Here is a 27486-nt window from a genome sequence, read left to right on the forward strand (position 1 = left end):
TCCATTCAAGCGAAGGTTAAGGGAAAACCTTGGGCTTGTAGCCACATTGGCCCTCGTTTAGCCTAAACATTTTCTCAACATCCTTCTCTGTACTCTTTACCTGGGTGGAGGAAAAACCATCAGTGGAAATGTTGCAGCTGACTTACCAGAAATGAGACAATTCCCAGCATGGGGCCCTGACGACAGGACAGCACTACTGGAGGAAATGCATAATGTTGTTGCCTTTACATTTAATTACCACCCCTTCAGAGATTCTCTCAGTAAAAGGTGCGGTTGTTGTCCAAAACACACGGCAAATGTGGAAAACAGAGGGGACGCAAGAATTTCAGACATGCTATAAACTTTAATAGACATATTGATATTTCTGAAAAGAAAACAAAGATATCCCTAGTTTTATTTACAATACAGGAATTAAAAATTGTCACGTACAGTACAATGGTAAAAACAACATAGAGAACTTAAATAATTATTTTATTTGTGTAACTACTTAAATAATGAAAATGGTTATTCTATTCACACCACGCCGTCTCAGCAGCTACAATGCAACTTTCACATTAAGTGCTAAAAAAAAATTATAATTTCCACTTTACAGCATGAATTCCATTTTGACTTAATAGACCAGGTAGAGTTGATTTATTTCAACAAACACGAGCGAGGCAGGAGATGAACAACAAATACACCAATTGTCATTACGAATTCTAAACTTCATTTAACCATGAAAAGAATAAGAACTCACTCTGAACTAAAGAGTCTGTGGGGGGGGACAAAGACGCAAATGTTTGCCTTCTCAAAGCTGTGCAACGTTGCGGCTCTGGCGGTTCTGTCGAGACTGATTCTGTGGAATTTGAAATGGCAAGAGATCAAATGTCGTGTTCCTAATCAATAATTAGGCGGACGCGGGCATGCATGTATATGTGTTGTGTCTGTATGAACTTCCATTTAGGCATCTGAAAAGAAACAACACATTACTGTGGCTCCAGACAATCCATGTCTGTGTTTAATTGTTTTCTGACTGCGCAAAGACATTTCATCTTTTCCTTTAGTCAGACATACCACAATGTTCATTAGAGCGTAACATTCAATCTTGACCACATTTCTGAATTCTTCTTCAAACCTATCTGCATTAGACAGACCTTGTGTGAGTTAATCTTGAATCTGCTCTCCATAGATAAGATCTGGCTCTGACTGTGAACTGCTTCCACAGTGACATGGTGGCCCGACTGGATGTTTGATCATCTCACAACAGAGAAACGGCTCTGACAGTGGTAATGAAACCACATGTCAGGGAAGGGAATTACACGGATTCAGCCAACTGCTCTGAACTACGCTATGCAGGCATAGACATGCATTAATTTAACACAGGAAAAAAAAAATCTAAAAAATACTTGTGTCCTCACGTGTCTTTCTTAACAGTGGAAAAAAACTGCATATGTATAAGAAAAAGAACATGAAATGACATGAATTTACAAGCTTAGTGTAAAACTGCTTTCTATAAACACCATTCTCTCCCATATATTATTACGCTTAAAAAAATAAACCCTCCTCTATGATAACAATAGTAATGCTATAGTATTTTGTGATGCTAAGTAGTACTTAGGTAAGCTCTATCGGAAATATACATCACCATGCTCTCTCTTCCCTTTATAGCAAATGAAGTTTGAGTTCAGGTTCAGTGTGTGAGACAATGAAAGGTTTGTTGAACCAGTTTGTTGAACTATATCTGTGTTATTGAGTGTATGTATGTGTGTGTGTGTGTGTGTGTGTGTGAATATGAAATTGCTGTTATTGCATCCCAATAGCTGTTAAAATTCTTTTAACTTGCTAAACTGAACGAAAAAAAAATGAATACAGTGCATGGGAGCTGGTAACTCCATTCAGATTGTGTGAAACTGGCTTTGACAGAAGAAGTACAACGTGCTCACTCAGTCGCTACTGTTTCGAAGAAGATAACAGTCTTCTGCTGTAGATCCGTTCTGTACACTGATAGTAAGTGAGTAAATCTATACCAATGTATACATATATCGTTATAGCTTTATGACAAATGTGCCCACAAACTAAATAAAACCTCAACCTCATAACTGTGAGACAACATGGTTCACCTCTCTTGTATTAGTGCCTTTCGAATAGTATAGCACAAGGGACCATGTGCCCTACATGACACACATTTCTCATGAACTTCTCAGTTTTTTTCAGTATCACTGTATGACTGACATCAAGAAGCTGAGTGTTCCTTCAAAGTCTGTGAATATATAGACATTTCTTTTGCTTTGTTTTAAATGGATAAAAAGACCAGAAGCGCAAAATTTGGTCTTCAACTCAAACATCGCCACTCCTTAGACTGATTAATCTTGAGAGAACTAGTGGACAAGCTCTCTACTGAAATGTCCCAAACTCCATTTTTGGGGGTCTTCTGTAACACCCCTCGGAAACAAATCCAAAGTCTTGAGTTAAAATGTGGAGACTCTGTGGGGTCTCCTCGGTGGCTCAGCAGGAGTGTTGTTCTAATGTGGAGTCGGCCGTGTGGAGGGCGTTTCTGACTGAGACAGGAAATGTCTTGGTATAACTTCCATAACTACGCCATGCTTGTCAATCATCTCGCTGCTGTCCGCAGGTCTCTTGAAATGTGAACATGCCTCGGATGCCAGGCTCGGTGCTCAAGAGCAAGTAGCTTATAGGCAAAAGAGGAAGAGTTTGGTATGGCGATGTGGATGTGGAAACAGTCCAAAAGGAGATCCTGTGTGCACCTGTGTGTGTGTGTATGCATGCCTGTGCGGGTGTGAGGGAGACTGAGAGGCCCTAGGACACCTCCTTAGAGTCTGCTGGTGGTGGTAGGTAGATTTGTGTCAGCTTCGGGGCGGTGGTGGGGAGCAGACCCCCTCTGCGCACCCCTATACAATGTAGCTGGTCAGATCCAGCAGGTACGAGGTCATGTCGATTATGTGGTCCAGTATGCCGTCTTTCTCCTGGTCGTTGGGCATACCCCGCTCGCCCTTCTCACACTGGGCCCCGGAGTAGCCGCTCTTACACAGGCACTTGTTGGGCTCCACACACACGCCTCCATTGCGGCAGCCTGGTTCACATTTTGCTATGGTCACAGAGAGAGGAAGCAAAAAGAGATTGAATTAACAGCAGATTAGAGCTGAAATCTGTATCTTCCCACATGTTGACACTACCGGAAACTACTACAGCAAAGATGGATGAGAATCTCATATCCAGTAGAATAAAAATGTCATTAATAAACAAGATAATTGAAATACAAATATACTATTTACAGAAGTGCTGAAATTTGAAAGTAATATCATGTAAATATGTTGACATGACAGTAGGCTCACAGTAATTGACAGGTGCATCCTGACAAGCCGTATGTACAGAAACGACCCCAGGCACAGCAAATGTGCTTGTTTTATGATGCTACTACACTCCACCATACACATACTGTAGATATCATAATGATATATTAACTATAAACAATAAGGATTCTTGCTTTAAGAAAGTACCTAAACAGACAATATTGCTGGGGATCTGTCAACATTCATTCTGTGGAACTGACGTGAAGTCCTGATCCTAATTAGGTGAGCTGTGTGTGCACAGTATATGTGTGTGTGAATGAGTGCGGGTTGCTGATGTGTTCGAATGTGGGCAAGCGAGTGCAGGCGTTTGCAGACATGTGCACCAGTTTGACTCTGGTGGTGCTAACTGGGAGAAGGCGCTCACCGACTCTGCAGAAGGGCCCCTCCCAGCCCGGGCTGCAGCAGCACTTGCCAGTGGGAGTGCAGTGTCCGTTCTTACAGTGTCTGGAACAAGCTGTCATCAGCAGCTCTGGAGGCTCCACCTGACGCTGGCACTCCTTAGGGACCTGAGGCCTGCAGCAAGTGTCAGAGGGGGGGAGCGTCAGTATGTGGAGGGATAAAAGCATCACAGTTTGGGCATCATAAAACATCACAGACAGTAGTGCTGGGTAATTATTCAACAGCATACTAATGTTTATCATCTACTAACAGAATCACACTGTGTTGAAATAATGGTGTGATTCAGTTTGTATTAATGACTAAGAAGTAAATTATAATTAAAATCCCCTATAATATACAACCTGCAGATATATAACAATACCAAAACCAATTCTTAGCATGATCGTGATCTGTAGCATACATTTTACAGCTTGATATTGTCATTGACCTGGTTGCAGTTTTTTAGTTCATGGTACGTAAATCTCTTCAAAACTACTTTTAAACCTGTGAATTGCTCTGCCTATAAGAAAGCGACAGGCAGAGAAAGTTTAAAATATCACTATTTCAACATCTAGGGGTTTGGAGACTTTTTTATTTAATTTTCTGGTCCAGTTTTTTAGGCAAACATCTATGATTGGTCTGTACAGCCAAGACAATACATATGCCAAGTGTGGTTCTTTTATTGATATGATTCATTTTTTCCTTAATTTCTTCCTACTCCAAGAACAAAACAAAACACAAGGTTAACACAAGGCGCCAACACATATACACCTGATTTGGATCACATACACACACAGACACACACACACACACACACACGTGCAGGCACACGCACACAGGGATACACACATACTCTCACACAACGCTCACACGCACAAACATCCCCACACCACATGTGCACAGTTTGAACACCAAAGAGACATATTGTGATCATTTTATATCAACCAAAAACAACCAGACACGCACATCACCAAATGGTCTGAAGCAGAATTATTTCATATCACGCTCTACGAATCTGGAAATAATATAGCCAGTGCGTAATAAAGTTCAAATGTGACGCGGCTCTTTGCGTCTATTGCCCGCTTGCAAGCAGCATGTCCGTGTGAAAGAGAGAGCGAGAGCGAGAGAGAGAGAGAGAGAGAGAGAGAGAGAGAGAGAGAGAGAAATATGGACGCATAAACATCTCTGTTGTTAAAAGACTAATGAGGCATGACAAGTTCCTGGACGCATGCACGTGGTAACTGGACTGCAGTGGTGGTATGAGAACTGAGGGGCAAACAGTGAGGTCAATACTTATGTTTGTGTGTGCATGTGCACGTGTGTGTGTGTGTGTGTGTGTGTTTGTGTGTGTGTGTGTCTACAGGGATCATGAGGCCATAGGAGAACAGGCCCAATCAATCACTGCAAAAGACAGCTAAAGCTCAATCTGCAGAAGAAAGTGAAACTGAATGGAGTCTGAAGCTAAAAGTGGATGTATATTATGTATATTATGTGGATTTATATTATGTAAAGTTAGGGCTTTTGTGAGGAAGTATCAGAGGCTCAAACTGATGATAAGCATGCTTATGAATTTATGTGTGTGTGTATGTGTGTGTATGTGAGCTCATGTATGTATGTACCGCTTTGAAAGTGCTTTTCTGAAAACCACATTGACTGATGACAGCGTGCAGCAGCAACACTGGGACTGGAAGGGTGTGTGTTTGTGTGTCCGTGTGTGTTTGTATATGTGCTTTTGGGGGTGGGTGGGAGGTAAGGGGGGGGCGATTCCCATGCTCCCATCAGCACCCAACTCCAGACTCTGTCTTCCCTTTCCCATCCGCGCTGGCTTTTGTTGTGGGAGGCTGCGTGTAGCTAAAAAAAAAAAAAAAAAAAAAAAAAAGAGAGAGAGCGAAGGAGGGAAGGGAACAGAGCGAGAGGGAGAGAGAGAAAGAGCGAGAGTCCCTGGAGAATTGGGGGGTCTGTAGCTAACACTGTTAATAGCAGGCAGGGGTCAGCAGCGCTACTAAACAGTCTGTACGACTGCCAGGGTGGCTGTGAAAACAGCACCTGCTGGTAGCGCCACTTGACAAAGGCAGCTGGGTCAACAGCCACTGTGGGAATTTATCAACTTTGGGAGGGGTGTATGTGTGTGTGAGTGAGTGAATGAGTGGGAGCAGGAAGACAGTGCGTGAGGAAGATGGATGGATAAAGACACGATGGTGATGATGATCAAAATGTGGACGGATATTTGTCTAAAACGCACTGTCATGATTCAAATGAAAAGAGAAGTTAAGTTGTAATAAGTTGTTATAATTGTACATCACTGCAGAGTTGAGGTTAGAGTTGCCAATTTAAAAATGTCCTTACTTGACTGGAAAAGCTGAAACAGTGACTTATCCTAAGACACCCATTCAGCACTGAGGATGCTACTACATGTTTTAACTGCCTCAAAATTGTCCCTGATCTGTCTGATTGTAGTGTTTGTTAGCGTGTGTGTGTGTGTGTGTGTGTATGTGTGTTTGGCTTGTTGGCTCGCAGGGGCCTGTTTGATTGACACGAGGTGTATGTGAGAAAAGGGCTGTGGAGTGGTGTACATTGTGAACCCCAACAATGGCTTAATCAAACGGCCCAGTGTGGTCTCTTTTGCTGTTTTGTCATCCGACTCCATTGTTTGGGGGCCTCTTTTGTAGCTTCATTCCTTGTTTTAATTGTGTAAGAAATTTACTGTGTATTGTAGGAGCCAGGGCTATTCAGTGGGACTGGCAAGCAGCTTTGTCAAGGGGAGGACCACAGTAGAGAAGTAGGAAGATTTAGGAGGGATAGGAGAATAAAGAAAGGCTTTTTTTGCAGTGTGCTGGGAGCTAGCGTAACGCACGCTCACACGGGCTCACAGATGTGCAAGTTCGCGCGTACCCCACCACCCACACGGATTATATCTGTACACACAAAACACACGAGCATGCAGAGAGACGCACATGCAGATAAATACGTTCACAAACTAACACATGCAGGCGCCTTCCCCCGGTCCGTCCAGTGATTTGTGACTTCCATGGCTAATGCAGTTCATAAAGGAGGTCCCAAGACCCTATTCTAAGTTCACTGTGCCTTTTCAAGGTCCCTGCTCACTGTAATTAAATCAGCCCGGCCTGCAGCTGACAAAACCCAAACGTGTGAACAGTGCTTCATGATACGGCTTCCCCGCTTCGGCTGTAACAGACAGAAAGGCAAATTGCTTTTTACGACAGAAATCAGCAGGAGATCTGACTTTTCGTGTTACAATTAAGCTCTCACCGAGGACCAACTGTGAGAGCCATGCAGATTCTGTCCCACTGCAGATGGAAGCCAATAAGAGCCTCTTTCATTACGATATCATAAACAACATGGCAGTGATATGCAACTTTACTATGTGGCCCCTATGATATATATATATACACAGGGAGCCTGAAACCAATCCCTGTCCTGTATCGTATTATCTTTTGTTTGTTAGTGTACGTTCTTCTCTCAAAGACCGAGGGGTATTTAGGGCTTTATTTGTTTCCGGGATAAATAAAAAGCTCTCTCTGTCTAAATAACTATGTTATTATTTGCAGGCTACAATGAAAACTGACTGAGAAGTAGTCAGATTTGCACTTGATAAGATGAATATATGTGCAAGTAAACCACTAACACAGTGAAGCCTCAGTTGGATTAGGGGAAGCTGCAACTGCTGTAGCAGCTCATATGGGAGGTTGGAGCTCTTCAGAGCAAGAGATTATTCATATGGGGGTATTCTGCACATAGTGATGCACACTCCAACTGCGTGTGGTAGAGCAATGAAGATAAGAAACCTTCGATATGGCATTTTTCTCCATCACACATTACATTAGTCGGAGATGATATGATGATTGGAAACATTTTTACCGCTTTCACTGCTGTCTCATAAAGAATCTTGTTCCCTCTCTCTCTCTCTCTCTCTCTCTCTCTCTCTCTCTCTCTCTCTCTCTCACACACACACACACACACACACACACACACACACACAAACTCAGATGCACATTCTGTGTGTTTCAAAATGCATGGTGGCCTATTTATTATTGGAGGGGTACTCCAACTGACAAACAAATACCTAGGAATGAAGTCATCTGGCCAGGACATGTTTACACAAACACTGCTGAGGGATTTTATGGCTGATGTTTCCCTGTAAGCCTGCACCACTCTCCCTGACAGTTTCTCTTTTCCCCCCTTTATGTTCCCAAACACACAACTGATCAAAACACAATGTTAGATGCTATATTGGACCACAAAACCACCACGCTCCAAAACAAACCTCTTTCTGAGGCGGCATGAGGGTCCAGATGTCCCCACAGTATGGAAGAGGAAGAGGGGAGGACCACCCGACTTGATAACGCGCTGAGGTCAGACGCGTTAGCTACCCCCTTTACTCCCCCTGTTGCCCCTTCCCCACCCTCCCTGTAACAAGATCTTAATAACGAAACCAGAGCGTGTTAAGTCGGGACTCCAACACCACAGGGTCCACACAGACTAAACAAGCCCAATCGATGGTGGAAAGAATTGTTCTGTCGGAGAAATGCATCCAGCAGCCTTGCCAGAGAATATAAATACGGAGCGATCCACCAGGGCCCCTTTGAAACATCTGTGGTGTAATTAATTGTGCAAAGACTTGGGTGGTACTGTCATCACCTAGGAATAATTAGCTGGGGATACATTTCTATCGTGATTCTTAGGCATACAAATGCTCTCTCTCTCTCTCCCTCTCTCTCTCTCTCTGCGTCTCTTATGCTATCAGTCTCTCTCTACCTGACCAAGCCAGGAGAAACAATTCATTTGAGACTGGTGTGGACTTGTGCAGGAACCAAGTTCCATGTGTCCATGTTTGACAGGACCGAGACCTTGTGCTCCCCTGATCCCCTGAGCTGATGGGCCTAGCCCTGCAGGATCTCACTTTCATAACACTTTCTCCAGTGTGTTGACAAATGGATAGGCAGAAACATGAGGTTCATTTGGAAAATTAATAGGAATTTGGTTTGAATTAGACACCTATTGGGTCTGCTTGTGTTCAAAATGTTTTTTTTTCTGTTAGGGTGATGTAATAGTGACAAAAGCATCCGTTGAAATGTGCATATTTTCTAGTCTTCAGTGAAAAATGTTTATGGCATGTACTTGGCCTGGCACAAAAATTTTAAAAATCCATCATTGTTTAAACAATCTTAATGCTGTGATGCACATGGTGAGATTAATGGCAAACACACACACATTTGAAATCGTGGGGTGTGCACACTCACATACGCATAGACACGTTCCAGTTGTTTGGCAGCAGATTGTTAAGCATTAAGGGATACAGTGTTGGACCTGACTCCACTGCTCAAATTGAAACTGACATGTAGCGTTGTTGAACCGCGTCCATTTCTTTCTAAGAAATTATGTACTTTATTAAACGCTGAACTTATGCATGTGATTCTCCCTGTGCTTGACAACAGGTGCCTTGGCATTTTCTTTATTCTCAGGAGTATAAACCTTGCTCTCAAATGTTGTGAAAATAACCAGTAGGCCATAGTTATGTTCCAAGGGTGAACGTGGCCAGGTAGTCGGCATTGCTATTAGGAATACCTTACACTAACATTTTGAAATGCTGTGCTGCCTCTCCAGTTACTGCTCAGAGTTTGTGTTGGCCTACACAGATGGTCATGTGATGAAGTGTTGAAGCGGATAAGGCTTCTGGTTGCAGCAATGTCTCGTGTGTGTTCATGTACGTAATGAGGAATCGACAAGAGGAAAATGAGAAAAGAGTGATGTTATTGTGATTCCGCTGTAAAATCTGATTAACCAGAGATCCATGGTGACATGCGTAAGCCCAAGGAGGATCTTGTGTAATATAATGTGTGTAATAATTCTGTATGTGGGAAGTCCTTAGTTTTAAACGTGGGATCGCTTCCTTACTAAACAGACACAAGTGCAATTTGAAAACACCACGTGCTTTGAAAACATGAGGCAAAAAGAGTATGGCTCACTCAAAACTCTCTTCTAAATATGACACAGTGCAACACCAAGAAAAAGAATTGAAAATCTTGGTTGTACCTTTTGGGATCCACCAGTTTGTAGAGTTTCCCACTGTGTGACTGTGCCATGCTTTTACTGCTTGCCAGGATGTAGACCTCACCTAAGAAAGAGGAACACAGTTATATGAGAAATGGCCCATCTGCGTGATTTACATCCCATGCATATGCCACAATGATAAACTTTAACGTTGAAGTACTTCTGCAGATGTTGGACTTGATGAATGAGTGTAATCAGTAGATTGTATTTTCTAATACATGCATGTGTCACTGTGAGGAGAGGAGAAGAGAGGAGAGGGATTCTAGCTAAGGCTTCTGCCGTGCTGCACTTGCCACGGGACTAGAAGAAAGAGTTTAACGGGACAATTGGATACTCATGACTGGGAACCAGGCGGATAATTTAATGAGGAACAAGCCCACAAGAAAGTTCCATAAGGGGACAAATTGTAAACATGTGTCTGTGGGGCCCATACTTTGGGACACGTGCCCGCTCCTCCACAATTCTTGCACCACTTGCAAATCATGATCAAATGCAGAAATCTTCAAATACTTCTTCAAATAAAAAAACTCCAAGACCTGGCAAGGGTGACGATTAACCATTTCTGATGGCTGCGTGAGCAATGCACATGATGCGCTTTTGTTAAAGAGAAAAACAAGAGCTGAGAAATAAGTGTTCTGTGAGCGGCTGTGAGGCAAACCTTGACACCCAACTGGTCAAAAATGTTCTGCATCATAATTCAGGTCACCTCAGCTCACCCCACCTTATCTTATCGCCACAGTCCCCAAGGTAAACAGTAACACATCTCACTACCCTGTGCAAAACATCACCTTGTAGGTGGGCTAATACACTGCTCACAAGTGAGTCCTTTGAGTATCAGTGCTATTTTATGGAAATGATAGTTAATCCACAAAGACGCATGCACTGTTTAATATCCTGTTGGGAGTGTGCCATGGAGGTACAGTCAAAGCAGTATTAGTTTCCCTGTAGCTTTAAGTGTCACTTCCTGTTGGCTAGTTGTTGCAGCTCTCCCAGATTTCCAGTCTTGTGCTAATGCGATACACCCTGTGCTGGTGTAAAACAGTGCAATTGTCTTGTCAAATAACCGAGTGGAAAATTCTACACAAGCGGGTTAAATGTAAATACATGTACCATTGTTACATATACAACACCCAAAAACTCTAAACAATGTTTTGAGATCTGTCATTTTGAATCAACAGGACTGTTAAGATGGCTCTGTGTTCTGACACCCAACTCTGACTTAAGAGGATTTGTTAACACTTCAGCTGTCACTCATATGAACATAGAGGGGAAGAACTAAAGACAGAGAGAGATAAACAATATAACAAGATATAGAAAGAGAGAGGGAGAGAGAGAGAGAAAGACAGGGAGAGAGAAAGACACTGTAAAGTACATAAACATCAAAGTACATAAAGTCACGCTTCCTTCCAAGATATCACATCCTGTCTCAATGGGTGTTCGGTGGGGTGATTAACCATTGTCCTACTAACCCAGTTCGTCCTCTCCAAAGCCCAAGATATGTCCCACAAGCGTGGAGCCACAGGAGCTGGTTGAGCCCAGACACAGAGCTTTCTCCTGCCACTTTTCACCACTTGCTGATGTTGACAGTGAAGACTTCTGGAGGATCCGCAGATTACTGCAACAAGCAAAAAGTGCAAAATAAGCCTTTCATGAATTACTATAACCCATGTTAGATGATACCATACACTATGCACATGATATGCATATTTTTTTATATTTATAAATATTTGCAAATTTGAGACATACAATGAAATATATTTGCAGCAATATTAACCAAGTTCCAGTTGACACTGGCACACAGGGACACAACTTTGACTTAAAATAACATGGTTCATTGATCCATTTTCAATTTCCCCATGGTCCACATGGTGTCATTTAAAACCTGGCCTTTAAGTTTCAAAACAAACGTCATGCCAGAGCCTTCACTCAACCACAACAATACCCCGCAAAACTGTAATGAGGCACGGAATCCACGACCACACAGTTTTTTAAAACGCAATGCCAACTCCTGATAGTGTGTTTCCCACCACTATTTACTTCCTTTGTTTACACTAGCGTCAGTGTTTGACATCAGCAAAGTAGGATGAATTACAAACCAAAGAGAAGTGCGAACAGCACAGGGCAGGATGTCTAATCTCCATTTACACTGAATGAGCTGAGCCGTAGTGGTGACAGTAACACAATACTTATGTTTTCCCCCACGTGGATGGAACGCTGCGTTTACTCTGGCACATGCAGACGCAAAGGACAGATTAGGTCATTTTGAGGAGAAAAAGAAGAGTCACTTTCATCTCAGTAAGACTGAAGATGTTTCCAATAGCTCATAAGTCAACTGTACTGTGGTGTCTTGGTGGCTCCGTGGTTTATGTGCACAACATGAGTCTAGCCCAGGACCTCTGTTGCGCACTTTCTTACCAATGGTGTGTGTCCGTCAGCTTTTTCTTACTTACCCATTTCTGTCTCCAAACACATAACTGCCATAGAGTCTTCTAGACTGGCACCCTCTGTAGATGAAGCCACCCACAGGTGGTGACCCTCCGCTGGACTGGAGGTCATAGATGGATGGCTCGTTTTCTACACAAGGATGAAAAGGCAAACGCCTAATTTAACTGGTGTACATAATCCTGCAAGTCATGTCCTTCATATGCAGTATTCACTCAATTCTTAAAATAACATAACTTAGCAATGGCTCAGGAGTTCAGGACAACCCTTTTATCCCATCATAACCCAAAATATAACAGGCTTTTTGTATGAGTTGTTATGTGCATTTGACATCAAAGCATCAGGGTCAATACAGGCATTTAAAAGTGTTTGATTAATTCTGTGGATTATTAGTCTTGGCATGAACCTGAGAGGTTTTATCCTTCATCAATCTCATCCTTAACATTAGTAAACAAAGTGGAGTGCCCTCCTGTTTCAAACTGCTTAGCCTCCATTTACTATAATTTATTCTTACAGTAATAAGTGCTTTTTTGTTTGTGTTACGATAGAATAAAAAAGGAAGTTAGTGTTTACCACAATCTCAGTCCATGAGAACACAGTGGCCTGTGGTTCCTATTAGTGAGACTTTAATTTGATTAAAAAAATAACTTTTATCTCTGTTTAAATGGGACCACAAATTAATTGACGGCTGCTTCCATGGCTGCCAACTTAGACGGTTACCATGTCATTATTAAAACTGAAACAGAGTATATTAATCTTTTATTCACAAGCAGGATGTTGGGGCGGTATGGCATGTTTTTTGGATTAGAGTATTCTTGGCAAAGGTAAATATGAATGGAGGTTCTTCACCCTTAAAAATTTATGATCCAAGACCTGGTGGGCTCCCTTTACCAACTGCAATCACTTTGGAGTTTGTGTAACTGGTTAAATCAGACATCTTAGCCAGGTGAGAAGTGTTCGGTGAAATGGAGGGGGACCTAGGTTAAGTGCTGTCTTGGGTGGCCAAAGCAACTCTCAGTGTGTGGCAAAAACAAACAGCCCAATATAATTTGAAACAAATAGAAATAATTTGTTCTTTATGTAGTCTAAGCGTTGTCAAGACGCTGCTGGTATTGATTACTTTCTCAATGTGCTTCAAAAAAAAAAAAAAAAAGACGGAGAAGAAGAAGAAGAAGAACTGGGCCCCTCTCAGTGGTGTTTTCAACAGTGCTAACCCGTCATCTAGATAGTCATTGTTGTTGACAACTATAAATCATATTCATGGACACAATCTCACATTCCCTTGGCAAAACTACACACTACAAGGGAGGAATCTTTCTAAATCACATCATTTCTCTATTCAAACTTTGCACTCTGCACTCAACCTGGTGTGTGTCTGAACAAATTGGAGGCCAAAATACCATGTTCTCACAAAAAGAGAGACATTTGCAATAACAGATGCAATTTTAAGCAGAGTAAATATGAAAGGTGATCCAAAAGGATAATGGATTTCCCCAAGATTCCTGAGCAATTTCTCAAGCAGTGAGGCCATCAAACAAAACTCAAGAAAAGCTCAGCCTGTCATTTTCATCATGAGCCACATTACTGGATACAATGATTAACTCCAGACCCAGAAAGTTCAACATTATCAATATTTTTGGAAAGTGTCAGGGAAACTGGAACTCACCGTAATCTTTCCCCTTCACAATCTCCAGTATTCGCCCTGCTGATGCGTTTTTGCCGCTGGCATCTGTACACAAAATGAGGAGAGTCCCATTGTCCATTTCATGGCGATCCACCGCACACCTGTAAATTCCCAGGATGAAGGCAAGTAAATAAATAATGACTTGACAGTGTCTTTTCTACCAGTTATAAGATGGAAATATGTTGATGTTGAACTGATAAAACTCTTGAAAGCACCTTATAAAAATGCAGCACAAAACCGTTATCTAAGCTTCTTGCCTTTCATGTAAACAGCATCCCATCGAGGGTTTCACTCACCTGCCTGGGTCATGCAGTCCATGAGCGAAGATTTCAGGTGGCTGGTTGGTGCTGTTGAAGTAGGGATTGTTCCGGGGTATGGAGTAGGGTGACGTACAACAGTCTGTATCCACGTCGACCCTTAGGACGGACCCTGTGAAATCACTGCAATCAAAAGCACATACAAAAGTCACTTTAAGATGGTAGGAGCTAAAAAGACTAAGCTGACTTGCAGGGCTTGTGGAGCCGCTCTACTCTGCCTCTGATTGGCTACTAATCACTGCCTTTCTTGGTTACGTTGGTTAAGGCAGAGACAGTTCAGGAGAGAACTGCCCTTTTAGCAGAATAGTGGCTGTATCACATCCACCCATCCACACGACACTCACAGCACCAACTGTCTCTGACAACACTTCCAAAACCATTTCATTTCATGGTGCAGCTTGTACTGAGGCATCTTTTGCACAGAGTATCTCTAGTTAAGGTTAGCTGTTCAGAGGCAGCGTAGGGGCAGGTGTTCCCGGGTGGCATACTGGGTATGTAGGCCCAGCAAGTCAATTTAGTCTCTCCTGAGCAAAGATAATACCTTTCACCAGACAGGTTCTCTTATTCTGTAATAGCAGAGCGGGTAGTTCACTCCTCTTTTAGGAGGGGTTACGGATGCCCAGATGCCAGAATTTTGCTAGTTGACACCAATACCAAAGATGATGCAAAATTCTCAATACCTGATTCAATATCATGGCAAAACTGAAATCCCATTCCGCACACATTTCTTTCTTTAAAGACTCCGTAAAAACACTGACAGGTGAACAGAAACCTTGTGTTTAGTTCACCTGTAAGCATGACTGCACACATTTCTTTCTTTAAAGACTCCGTAAAAACACTGACAGGTGAACAGAAACCTTGTGTTTAGAATAAGAACACTGAGTTACAAGTTAAACATTTGGCCTGTACCTCTCAGATAGAAAACAAAAGCCCTAAACAAAACACTACCCAAACAATAAATTCAGTAGTGCAATGATGTGCTAATTTTCATTTGCAGTCCTGTAAGCATGACTGCAAAATTGAGCGTTTCAAGCATTTAAACATAGAGGTTAAAGCTATATCAGAATGAGAACAGAGTGAAACAACAGACTGTGTCAACAACACTGATACTAAAAACACTTGTATTCATATACAAGTATATATATATATATGTGTGTATATATATATATGTGTGTGTATATATATATATATATATATATATATATATATATATATATATATATATATAAAAAGTGTGTGTATATATATATATATATATATATATATATATACACACTTTTTTTTTTTTTTAATTTTTGGTATTGATTTGTACCTACATATGGATTGTTGTGACAGCCCTAGGTGGGGAGCTTTGCCACGCAACTATATCTCTGGGCAAAGATGGATTATTTCTTGAACACATGACCCCATGACCTTCTGACCTCTGTTCTCACCTGAGTCCATCCATCTCCTCCATGTCATCCAGGGTGATCATGCCGTCTCCTAGGATGATGTGCAACAGGCCATCAGGACCAAACAGTAGCTGGCCTCCTAGGTGCTTCCTGTGCAGCTCTGCCACCTCCATCAGTACACGCACAGTCCTGGTGTCCACCTGGTTGGGGTTTTTCCTAAGGTGGGATAAACAATGCGTCATTCCAATTGGTTTTCTGCCACTGTGGTGCATGAGTTGTGGTTGCTATGTTACAACATGAACAGTGCTTCTCAGCATTATCTGCTTTCATAAATTCTTCTATGGATACTCACAAGTACACACATTGATATAGTCTGGGTAAGTCTGGCTTGGGACGCTCACTGAGCATGATACTGTATTATGAATTGTGCTGAAAGCTATGGAGGAAATGTCATTTAATCTTTTGAAATAGATGATACATGACTTGATAAACAAAGAGGCATTCAGATTGTCAGTATTTCTTGGAACTAACAATTATGTTGGTGGGTAAAATGGTACTGTGGCACGAATATGAAATGCTGACTTTACAAAACAAGCCAAATCCAACATTAAATGAGTTAGATAGTTTGTTGTCTGGAGACATTTAGTCTAAATCTGATTTATCATGAAAGCTCCCATCACGGCAAAGAGGCACTGGGTGGATCTCTCAAGCTGTAACCCAGGCTTCGAAATGTTGCACAATTCCTTGTCCAAAATGAGGATCTGGCTTTGTAGTATCAGCAACAAATATTTAATGATGTGTTATTTCAGGCAGGGTATTTAAGTAAAGAAAGTCCTAATGTTGTTAAAAGCAGCTTGCCAAAGAAAAAATGACTCTCTTTAAGTACCATCAAATACTTAAACTGGTAGTCATCCCCATATTGGACTCTCAAATTAAAGACTATACACTGCAGTCGCCGTGGCAATGAACCAAGGCTATAATTTTCACTTGAAAAATTAGGTCTTTATGAAAATTGAAATGTAACATTTAGGAACGTTAGTGGGTCAAGATTGTTTTCTTTATCACAGATAATTGCAAAAAGGGTGTGAAGTATCTTAGCAGCAGAAGGCAAAACATCACCGTCATCATAAGAGATGTGCTGCAAACTACACCGCTATTATGTTTTCTGAACGCAAAGACATCCTTGTCAGCAAAAACACTGCACAAAGAAAAGTGGCCAGCAGTGACACTTTGCCTACATTCTAAACCAGAAAGAAAAACATCTGACATGCTCTGGAAAAAGGCTCAGTGTACCTTTCAAACATTGACACATTTCAAATGTGTCAAGTCAGTGTGGAATGACAATCAATAATATTCTGATTAGTCACTCTAGTGTTCTGTGATCACATAATTCAGTGTATGCCCTAAAAATACTGCTAGGGGTTTCAGTTTAGCCATATACTTAATATTTGAAATTTGCATTTATGAATGCAAATTTCACCAACCTTCTCCAACTTGGAAATTAACACTGAAAACACTGTAAACATGACTTGCTGTTGACATTGTGGAAAGGTAGGTATTTTTCGGTCTGTGATAGTGAGTATAGCATCTGTCAATAAAATGTTGTATTTCATTGGGCAGGTGATGTTTTGGTGCACTTGCAGGCAGTGAGCAGTGCATATTTGTTGGTAAGTTTGGTGCAAACCTCTCCTATTACCTCGAAATGGTGTATTCAACCACACGGAGAATGTGGTCGTGTGGTCCAATGGCCCAGCGTTCTTGGTTGGTGGTGTAGGAGACGTAGAGCTTGCCATTCTTCTTGTAATTGGGGTGGAATGCTAGGCTTAGCAGGCCCCTTTCATCTCCGCCCTGCAGTCAGATGAGAAACACAAAAGATCCAGGAGTTAATTATGTCCCTACTCAGCTTCTGCTTGGCTGTGTGGGGCTGGAATCAAAGCCAATCCATAACCCCCACCCACCCCACACCCCCCAGTCATCTTCATCATCATCACCAACACCGCGGCATGCAACCCCCCACAGCCAGATCACCCCCCTCACCTTCTTTTATTCTTCACACACTCTAATCCACTATTTTGTTTATCCATTTTTTTCTTTTCTTTCACAGCCCTTTGCTTTTCTCTACTCTTTTTCTTGCCTGTTTCGCTCCACACCTCCACCAACCCTCCTTGACTATACCATTACCAACCATTATAAAGCATTTGACTCTGGGCAGAGCTGCACCCCCTCTGCAACCGCCCCCGCCCTTGCCCAGTCTGTCTTTTCTCCTGCCTGGTTATGTGCACTTGTCCTCAGGGTCGGGGGCCCCCGTGACGCTCAGGCCCTCCCGGTGGGCTCCATTGTGCTGTGATTTGTGTGTGTAATCTTTGGGGGATATCCGTGAATGCTATGCTGAGTGGCTGAAAGAATTTATTAGCTCACTCACAGTTAATAGAGAGCACAAAAGTGCAGAGTGCTTCAGCCCTTGCTTTTTCCTCCCCGTCCCCTCACTCTTTCCTGGTTTACACAAGATCCATGCAAAATTCGAGGCTGGAAGGAGAGGGGAGGGAGGAGAGAAGGAGAGTAAAAGAGGAAAAAAGAAAGAAAACCTAAACAAGGAAGGAGCTGCCAACTCCCACTGTCTTGGCAACATGTTTAGAAAACATCTAAATTGCTTGTGTAATATGTAAACCTTTGTCTCACCCCGGAGGCAGCTACATCAGTTGTGACTACGCTGGTGGTCCTCCCATCATAGTTAGCTGTAATAATCAGCTATAGCATTTCATTCCCTAGGCAAGGCAAGCCAGGTCAGCCCTTTTTTATGTAGTACTCTCCCTCACTATTTCTTTCTTGACAAAAGAATGAATAAAATGCTAAGCTTAGGTGTTAAGAATGTTTATTAAGTGGCCCCTAGATTTTTGTGTGTGTGATCGTGTGCATCCAAAATAGCTTGTTTGTTGTCGCAGGGCAAACATTAGCCAACAAGCAGTTTAAAAGAAGGTAGGTAACAGGACAAAGCAACACTTTAAGAGCTGCACTGAAGCAAATTCCTATTAACTATGTTGAAATGGCAACAAATTATTGAATCTTGAATCTTGATTTTTGATACAGAATAAAAACAAAACAACAACAGGAAAGCTCCAAAGTGAACATCATGAAGAGATTCAATCTGGCTCACGATAAACAAACAGGCATTATTTATGCAATTAGCACACGCTTCAGGTATTCCCTCTGAAACTATAAAAAAGGAATTCAGGAAAAAAGACGTATTGGTTTGGACCACAGTGGCAAATGTTGGATAGGTGTAGTCTGTGTCAGAGGCCAAGGAACACACATCATAAATTGGTTCAAGTGTGCTGGATCTCCCAGTTCTGTTTGGACTGTGTTGGGCCCAGCCCAGTCAAACACAGCAGTGACACAGGCCACATGCGAATGCAAAAGAGATGACTCCTTGCAAAGGAATGTACTTGAAGTACCAATGAACAACAATAGACACCACATAATACGCCACCAGGGTTCGATCAATCTGAATGCAAAGTGAAAAGTCGTGAAAGTTGACAAATAAATCTCCAACCCGAAAGGCAGAGTTCCTCTCTGCAAAAATTTATGAGTACTACTAAATGTCAGATCACTGAAGTCAAATAAAAAGTTAGAGTTATGTGGGAGGGGATGCTGCACACACTACAGCTGGATGTTAGTCGGAGCAGAGGTGATTGCAGTTTGCCAAAGAATGTCAAAAAAAGAACAGTTTCATTTTGGGAGCAGCCGTTCCCGACCTCACCTTGAAATGCATGATCCATATGTTGGACTTGGGGATGCAGTGACCCAGATCCCCAAAATAAACACACCATGGGGAGTGGGTCAAAGACCAGAATTCCGAGGAGGCCTAGATCCGGAGCCAAAGGGGGACCACCAAGATACACAGTGGTTAAATGGGCTGAAATATTAGCTCCCTTGCTAATGACTAGCTCCTTCAGCAGCAGGCGTGCAGCAGAGCTCAGCCATAAGAAACAAACAGTCTCAGAAAGCTGTTCCTTTACAAAGCCAAGCCAAGGCAATACACTGATTAACAGAACACAAAGTGCAAACCTGTGGCTCCTGTGGATTGATAATCTCATACAAAGTGCAGGTTACACCTAATGTCAGCAGCAAAAAGGAATGGGATTAATGCACATTTATGCTATTTTTAGGTCTTTGCATCCATGCACATGTGGAAGAATGATAGTAGCAACGTGCAAGACTTCCCTCTTCTTCTGATATTTCCTTGTAGCTGCTTGATGCTGATGCAGACACAGCATTTTGACTCAAAGGACAACAGATGAGAAAATGTTGTAATGCCAACCCCCGTCCTCTCCAAACCTCTGTCAAACTTAAGATATCACTTCAGCTTAAAGCAAATTCCCTCCATTTTTTTTTTCCTGTGAACATCTTTGTCTTTTTTATGACTGCCATCATTCTTCTACAGTCGGGCAGGGGGTTCTGATTGAATCTCTCAAGAGGTATTATCTCTTCATACTTCACACACACCTGCCTCCACATTCCTCTTTTCCTTCCAGTTTTGCTCTCTAGAGGTTGGGTTTTGGCAATGTCAAGGTTTTGGCGCTATTCCACCGAGAGCTGGGAAAGTGAGGTGCTGGGATGAGGAGTGGTTGTTATCTCACATCTCACTGGTGTGTTACATGGAATGCTGACCCCGTCTGAGTGGTGGAGGCAGTGACACACAGCGCTACCATTTCCAATTCCACAGGGCAGCTGTCTTTCAGTCCAGTGACGCATTGGCTGTGTTGGCTCGTGCATTGTTACCCTGAACCTTTTGATCCTTACTGGCTCGCGGGCAATCCTCTACTAAAAAGCATTCCGCAAGAGTTGATTGGAGCAAAACAATATCTAGGGCCTTACCTCAAAGGCCACCTGAAATGCTCACGCTCACACCTCCCTCACACACAATCATGCACGCAAACACACACAAACACACACACTTCTTGTGTTCTCAGCTACAGTGAGGCCAGACAACCAGATTTCTGCTGCCAGCCCTCCACCTGTTGACACACATTAATCCTGTGACATGCACACAGCAATCCTATGAGACATTAATCCTATGACCAAGCTGGAAAAAAAAAAAACTGATAGATACTCATCAAAATTCTTCCTTTTAAAAACAGAATTCTATACTTTTCATTACAGGATGATTTTGCCTGGCACTGGCAACAGATTCCTAAACATTTCAGCTCTTCATTCCTACATGTAAGGCATCCGAATGTTGGTTAGTAAAGGATAATAATGAGATTAACATTACTTTGGCCCCAGCTCTGCTCCTAGCGGGAATAAATGAGTAGGGGCTAATTTGTCACTGGCAGGGCGCTTGTTTTAAACAATATGACAATATGACACCTCCTGAGCCTCTGATGGGAACTGAGAGGGCCCAGCAGCTGTCAACAGAACCAGGAGCAAAAGGATAAAATACTATGACCTATTTTGTTTCACAGTGAAATATTATTATTATTACGGGCCCCTACGCCCCTGTTACACAGGCTAAAATACTGCAGCGGGATGTTAATCTTGTGTTGCTGCTCACAGACATCTTCATTTATAAAACCCAGTGTCATCATCACAGATCCTACATTTGGGTGCCTTTCAAGATTTTGCAAGAACTATGCAAGGTCTTGCCATTTACTGAATAGAAGCTGAAAGTTGCTGATTTTTGGAGTCTACAACTACTGTATTGCCAGACATAACAGCATATATAGGTGATTTATATCAAAGAGTATCTTTGTTCTGTAAAGTGTAGGTGTAGTATTTGAACCACTGGCAGTATGACAATAACTTCATTGCCAGTTCGAATGCATGATAGCTTCTTTCATTTTTGGAAACTGATCCTTCATCCAAAGAGCACCAGTGGAGGACACAAACTACAGCTGAGAAACAACTGTTTGTAATCTTCTTTAACTTACTATGAGTGTTGGCTTTAACTGTAGCAGCTGGACATGGTTGGTCAGAGGGGAAATCCAAACATGGTAACTGACTAGACACCTCTTTTAGCATTGCACTGACTTCATACTATTACCAAGAGATGTCAGCAATGCCGTGCACCTAGCTGAGCTGCTGTAAAATCGGTTGGGATCTGCCAAACCACAGGCTGACACGGGCCTCAGTCCAATTAAGAGGTTGGTAAGTCCATCACTAGCCAATCAGCTGAGAGGTGTGCAAAATGTGAACCAGTTGATGGGGAGACTGCTATGATGATGACATTGCTGGGGAGTGTGTGTGTGTGTGTGTGTGAGTGTATGTGCGTGTGTGTGTGTGTGTGTGTGTGTGTGTGAGTGTATGTGCGTGTGTGTGTGTGTGTGTGTGTGTGTGTGTGTGTGTGTGTGGGGGGGGGGGGGGGGGGGGGGGGGGGGGGGGGGGGGGGTCTGGAGATTGAGTTTCAGAGAGGGAGAACACCCACGGTGCAGCTGGGAGCCTGCGCCACCACAGCACAGCATTGTTTCTGAGCAGGTCAGCTTAATTGGCACCGGGGGGATCCATGGTAGGACGGGAATAGAAGAGCGGGAGGAAACACAGAACATTACAATCAAAGCATGTGCATGGGGCCAGTGATAAACCCGTTATCTCCTCTGTCGCGGGAGGGCCCGGGTTCCTCTCTCTGTATAAAGGCAGCTCCATCCTGTTGATGCAGCCAGTAAACACCTAAGCCCTCCCCTGGTCCTGTCCACCCCATGTGGCTGGGGGCCCGTTCTGGCAGCCAACATAACAGAATAGGACTCTTGGGGCTTGCTTGGGTTTGAGCCACTTCTAATTGTCATAATGATCATTTTATCCACAACCAGTTCAGTTTTAATGATGATAAGAGAGCAGAATGGAGCGGGGAGAGCGTCCCGTAGGGGGCAGTTGCATATTCAATTGCTGTGCTCCGTTTGACTCCCTGTAAGCAATGGATCTTGTCAGTGGAGGAGCAGGAGGCATGCGTGATAGATAAACTTCCTGTCTGGGAGTGTGCCCCCCCAAAACATCCCAGCCACCACATCTCTTCATGCCATCTGCGTTATCTAAACAATTTACAAGCAGTTTTCAAATACAAAATCTCCACTGCAGTTAAGGGTTGCAGGTAAACAATAAATATCCAGAGCAAATATGACGTTGATGCCTGAAAATTACCATGTCAGGTGAGGTATCCAGAGAGAATCCAAAACATTATACGGTCTGCTTACAGTCTTGCAAATTTCCCAAAGTTATAAAGATGATATTTCAAGTACTGGCACCACACCCCAAGACAAATGCCTATGTGACACACAGCTACCTAAAAATATGATTACGCTATGAATCTCTGGCTCAAAAGACAGTCATGAAAAAGGATATTGCATATTCAAGTTAAGTTTTGTTTTATTGTCTGGTATAAGTGAATTATTCTCAGACTTGGTGCCAAACCAAACAGAAGAAGAACATATGCTTCAGGTAGTGTTTATCCACCTATCATGTCCCTTTGTCTAGAAGACAGTCGCAGGCAAGCAAAATAAATGCTACATAGGTGTTAAATCAACTCAGAAGTACAGTCAGTAGCTTTGTCTCACAGAAACCACAAAGCATGGACAATGTTTTCCTTGTCCTTTCTACATATGCGACTAACTGCTCATTATTTTACACTGCGGGAGAGAGAAAACAAAGTTGGTAGCATGAGACATGTTATTTTTTTGTGCAGTGAGGAGAGTGTGTGGACAGGGCTCAAGGAATGAGCTAAACTTGAGAGACAGTTGGTGAAGTACTGCTGTGTGTGGTTATAGCTGTGTCATATTACAATATGTCATTCTAGACACCATGTGGGATATTAGGGTAAGTCACCATGTGGGGTATTAGGGTAAGTCACCATGTGGGGTATTAGAGCCTATACAGAAACAATGTGGGAGACATTAAGAAAGTCTTTCACCCATCTTGTGAGAATTAGCAGAAAATTAGTAATGAACACAATGTGTACGTACAGTTAATTAGCAGATAATAGCATAATAGTTAGCTACCTTCACAACTGATGAATGGCTGCTTGTTTGGTGTAATTATATAATTGAATGTTAATAGTGAGCAGACACCACTTTTAGGGGATTTAGCTTGACATGGGAGGCGTTCCATGCAGACACAAAAATAGGTCAGCCATTTACTTAGGTGTTAACAGTTCTGTTGTAGACTGCTGTTGTGGCAACTCTATAACACATTATTATGGCACTTGTCTCTAGAAATGATGCAATACAACGGCTTCACACTCAGAGTCTCAAGTCCCCTTTCTTTTCTCCACCCGATATTCAAATTACCAACGTTAAACATTACTAGAATGCATTATTAATCATTAAGGGCGTAGCACTGTGACGCTGGTCTCGTTCTTACCTTCAGGCCGCTCTGCACCAGCTTGTGGATGTCCAGGAAAGGCTCTTTAAGCAGCTCAAGCTCATGGGTGAGTACCCTGACGATTCCTTCCCTCTCCAGGACAAAGAGGCGCTGGGAACCATCCCCACAGTGCACCACGGCCACCGGCTGCCTCAGGCCACTCAACACCTCTTGGGCACAGTAGCAGTTGTGCTTGTGTTTCCTAGGTGACCAGAGACATACAAAAGGTCATAGATTGATGGTGTTGGTGGATAATCCAGTTGTGAGATAAATGGGAGAAGTGTAAGTGGTGTAGTGTTATGTGGAAAGAATATAACCCACAGTAAAAATAATGGTAGATTACATGGAAGCCATCCATTTAAAAGGATTGTGTATGGTGCAGTATTTTTATCACTAGGTGAAATGGAGTCTCAAAATGTGAGTGCTGCCTGATCACTAATGACAAATAAAGAGCAGCAACAGCCAAAACTAACATATGAGGACAGAATAGGAATCTGTTCAAAGACATTCACAATTCAGTATCACAAGAGGGGAGTTTTTTATTGACAACCATCTGCAGGAAAAACTGTGCCCAATTAAATACCCCTGTCACTTTCCTGTCTGGGGCTATGAGGTATTCGAGATGTGTCAGCTGACAAGACGAGCAGGTGTGCTCTTTCACTCTCATGCCTCGGTGCTGAAGTGGAAGGTCTGATGAAGACGAAATGTTAGCCAATAATGGTGACTCAAACTTGGCATTGTCTCCCAGTCTCCAACAGAAGTGAGTCCATGAACCTAAATACACCTCTCAGAAGATGAAGAGCAGAAGACAGGAATGAGTTCCTCACTCTTTGACTTCTGGAAGTTATTTGACTGAATGTTGGTAACTGCCAGGGAGTTAAATGTGCTGGATGTCGCCTGTCCACTAGGCTTCCATCTTGCCTCAGGGAAAACAGATGAAAGGCATCCCCTCACAGACAAAAGGCCAAAGCCCTCTGTGATGTACAGACCTTTGCAATGAGGGAGGCAGCCCGAATGACGCAGGATAAGCATTTTCATTATGTGGCCAAAGCTGGCCAAATGCGCCCTGAACAAACTTTGGGATCAGAGGAGAGATGGCATAGCATTCTGTCTGAAAGTATGGGCCATGTTACAACGGACCAGTGAACCAGACCATCTGACTGGGGCAACACCTGTTGCTACAGAAGACATGAAATCACAGCAGAACTTTGTGAATCTGAGCCCAGGGATAGCACTGAGGGCTGGAAAGTTCACATGCCTGAAAAACATTTAAAGATCTGTCCAGGCCCATTCAAAATAGAAAAATGCACACATTCCAAAGTGTAACTTACTTCTCAAATGAAATAAAATATTGTAAAAGTGAGGCTACAAACCTGCTGATATCTTCTATTTTCTCGTCTCCCAAGTAGTTGGAATCTTGCCCCCGTGGTTGCTTTCGTTGAAAATCTGGAAAGCATGAACTGCCATCTCTCCTCCCATAGTATTGGCAGAACTCATCCACATCGGCTTGGAACAGTTCTAGCAAACATAACAGAGACAGACATTCAGAGAAAGGGTCTTATCCAGAGATATGGCAAACCTAAATTGCTGCATACACTGCATGTCCTTGGGTGGTAATTCCATGTAGCACTCTAAACCAAGAAAATCCAGTGAACATCGTCTTTAAGTTGTGTTTATGATACCTTAGTTCTGTGCATGCATGTCTATATGTGTGTGTGTGTGTGTGTGTGTGTGTGTGTGTGTGAGAGAGAGAGAGAGAGAGAGAGAGAGAGAGACAGAGAGAGAGAGAGAGAGAGAGAGCGTTTGCTCGTGTGTTGGGAAGAGTTGGACTTATGCTTGATGAGCCAAACCAAATCCTGGCTAGACTGCACTGAAATGAACAAGTGAAGAGAAGCTGCGCCAAACCAAATGGATCTTAGACAGAGCTCTGCAGTACATGATGCCTCCTCCAAAGAGCAAAGAGTGCATTCTCACTTTTAGTTTACACTATTGTTATTGTGATTTATGAACTGATGCTTGGGCCCTAATGGAGTCTTCTTTTCCTGTGGAGACACTCTGGGTCTGTTTGGCAATTTAGTCAGTGATTAGGCTGAATTTGTTCAGTTTGGAGCACCCCTTCAAACAATCATTAGTCAAATTGTTAATATCACTGAAAAGTTTCAATCCTTTCACTGACCAGAGAACAACAGCTGGTAGTGTTTGCACACAAGTCAACAGTAACCATGACGCCCCAACGATTGGTGCCATTTGCTCCAATTGGCCTTTTTTTTTTTTTTTTGTACTTTTGCACATACGATGTTTGGTGTCTGAGACATTGCTGCTTGAAGGCCTGTTGGTGGCGCTATGAGCTTCATTTCATGGATACTGGATATCAGTGAAAAAAATTCACCATCAAATTTACACCATCAGTGTCCAAGATATTGAATGTGAATATTAGGGCCCAGTTGGCCTTGTGGTGGCACAATGGTGGGCCAATCAGGTTTATATGTAAAATGCTGGACCCTAGTCTTCCAATCCAACACTTCACCAAGTTTCATCAAACACAGGTCAGCAGAAGCTCAGAAAACATGCAACGGGTTGACAGATGGAGCCCAATCGATAGTCCTCTCCTGCCATTGTGGGGAACAAATATCCAGCAATTAGTCAACAAGACACCAAAAACCTGCATTTAGAGGACAACACGAGAATATGAGAATTTCTCAGTAAGTGGACAACTACAACATGATCTTAACTCAGTCCTAATCACATTTTTCTCTTTGACATAAGACAATATGCTGTCACATATGTAGTAGTAGGGTGTCTTGCTGTTTAGTGAGTCTGTCCTGCAACTGGAGAACCTGGCTTCAAGCCCTTGTGCCTGCAACCATCCCTGCTGAGGTGTCCAATACACTGAAGCAGTACCAGCTCATCTTCTACCTCTACAGTCTAGAGCTAAAACTGAAATTAAAAAGTAGAAATCAAGAGAAGACCTGAATCAAACCCCACAGATGATGTGAAGCTGTGTTGAAGAGGCCACCAATGCATGTTATGGTTCACATGCATGCGCTCCAGAGGGACACTGCCTTGCATCGATCAAGTTTTGAAACCTAGAGACTTTAATAGGTGACATGTAACAAGATAAAATGAATAAGCTTTGTTCTAACTGTATCCATAACCTGTGGGGTATCTACCCATTGCCACAGTTCATACCACCCTGTGGCGGTCAATTTGCTGAACCCAAAGATGGTAAATGAAAGCCTTCTTTGTGAAAATGTGTATTAATTCTAGCAGTTTAGAGCTAAAAAAAAAGAAAGAAAAAAGTTGCTGTTTTTATTCATGAGTATCCAACATGGTACTTTGCAAATTGCCTCAAACAAAATGCATCTTACCACTTGCTCTGCCCTTCCAACAGCTCTGAAAATGTTTAATGTGGGATGCTTGAAGAACTCCTGGAGGTTTTGTGTTATTGAGCAACACATGGGCACAGCATGTGAAATACGAGAAACAATAAGACAACAATCAACCTG

General features: G+C 42.6%; 1 protein-coding gene across 1 annotated transcript in view; it reads right to left on the minus strand.

Moving 5' to 3' along the window:
• Positions 1–471: 471 nt before the first annotated feature.
• Positions 472–27486, minus strand: part of hhip (hedgehog interacting protein) — a 35339-nt gene continuing 8324 nt past the window's right edge. Inside the window, exons 3-13 of the mRNA XM_030058823.1 lie at positions 25354–25498; positions 23981–24182; positions 17331–17482; positions 15677–15850; positions 14223–14366; positions 13909–14027; positions 12251–12374; positions 11270–11415; positions 9783–9864; positions 3715–3863; positions 472–3085 (exon numbers count right to left, since the gene is read on the minus strand). Of these exons, the coding sequence (XP_029914683.1) occupies positions 2889–3085; positions 3715–3863; positions 9783–9864; positions 11270–11415; positions 12251–12374; positions 13909–14027; positions 14223–14366; positions 15677–15850; positions 17331–17482; positions 23981–24182; positions 25354–25498 (1634 nt within the window). The 3' untranslated portion in view covers positions 472–2888. The remainder of the gene's footprint in view (positions 3086–3714; positions 3864–9782; positions 9865–11269; positions 11416–12250; positions 12375–13908; positions 14028–14222; positions 14367–15676; positions 15851–17330; positions 17483–23980; positions 24183–25353; positions 25499–27486) is intronic.

Source organism: Myripristis murdjan, chromosome 1 (genome assembly GCF_902150065.1).
Source record: "Myripristis murdjan chromosome 1, fMyrMur1.1, whole genome shotgun sequence".
In the NCBI taxonomy this organism is placed as follows: domain Eukaryota; kingdom Metazoa; phylum Chordata; class Actinopteri; order Holocentriformes; family Holocentridae; genus Myripristis; species Myripristis murdjan.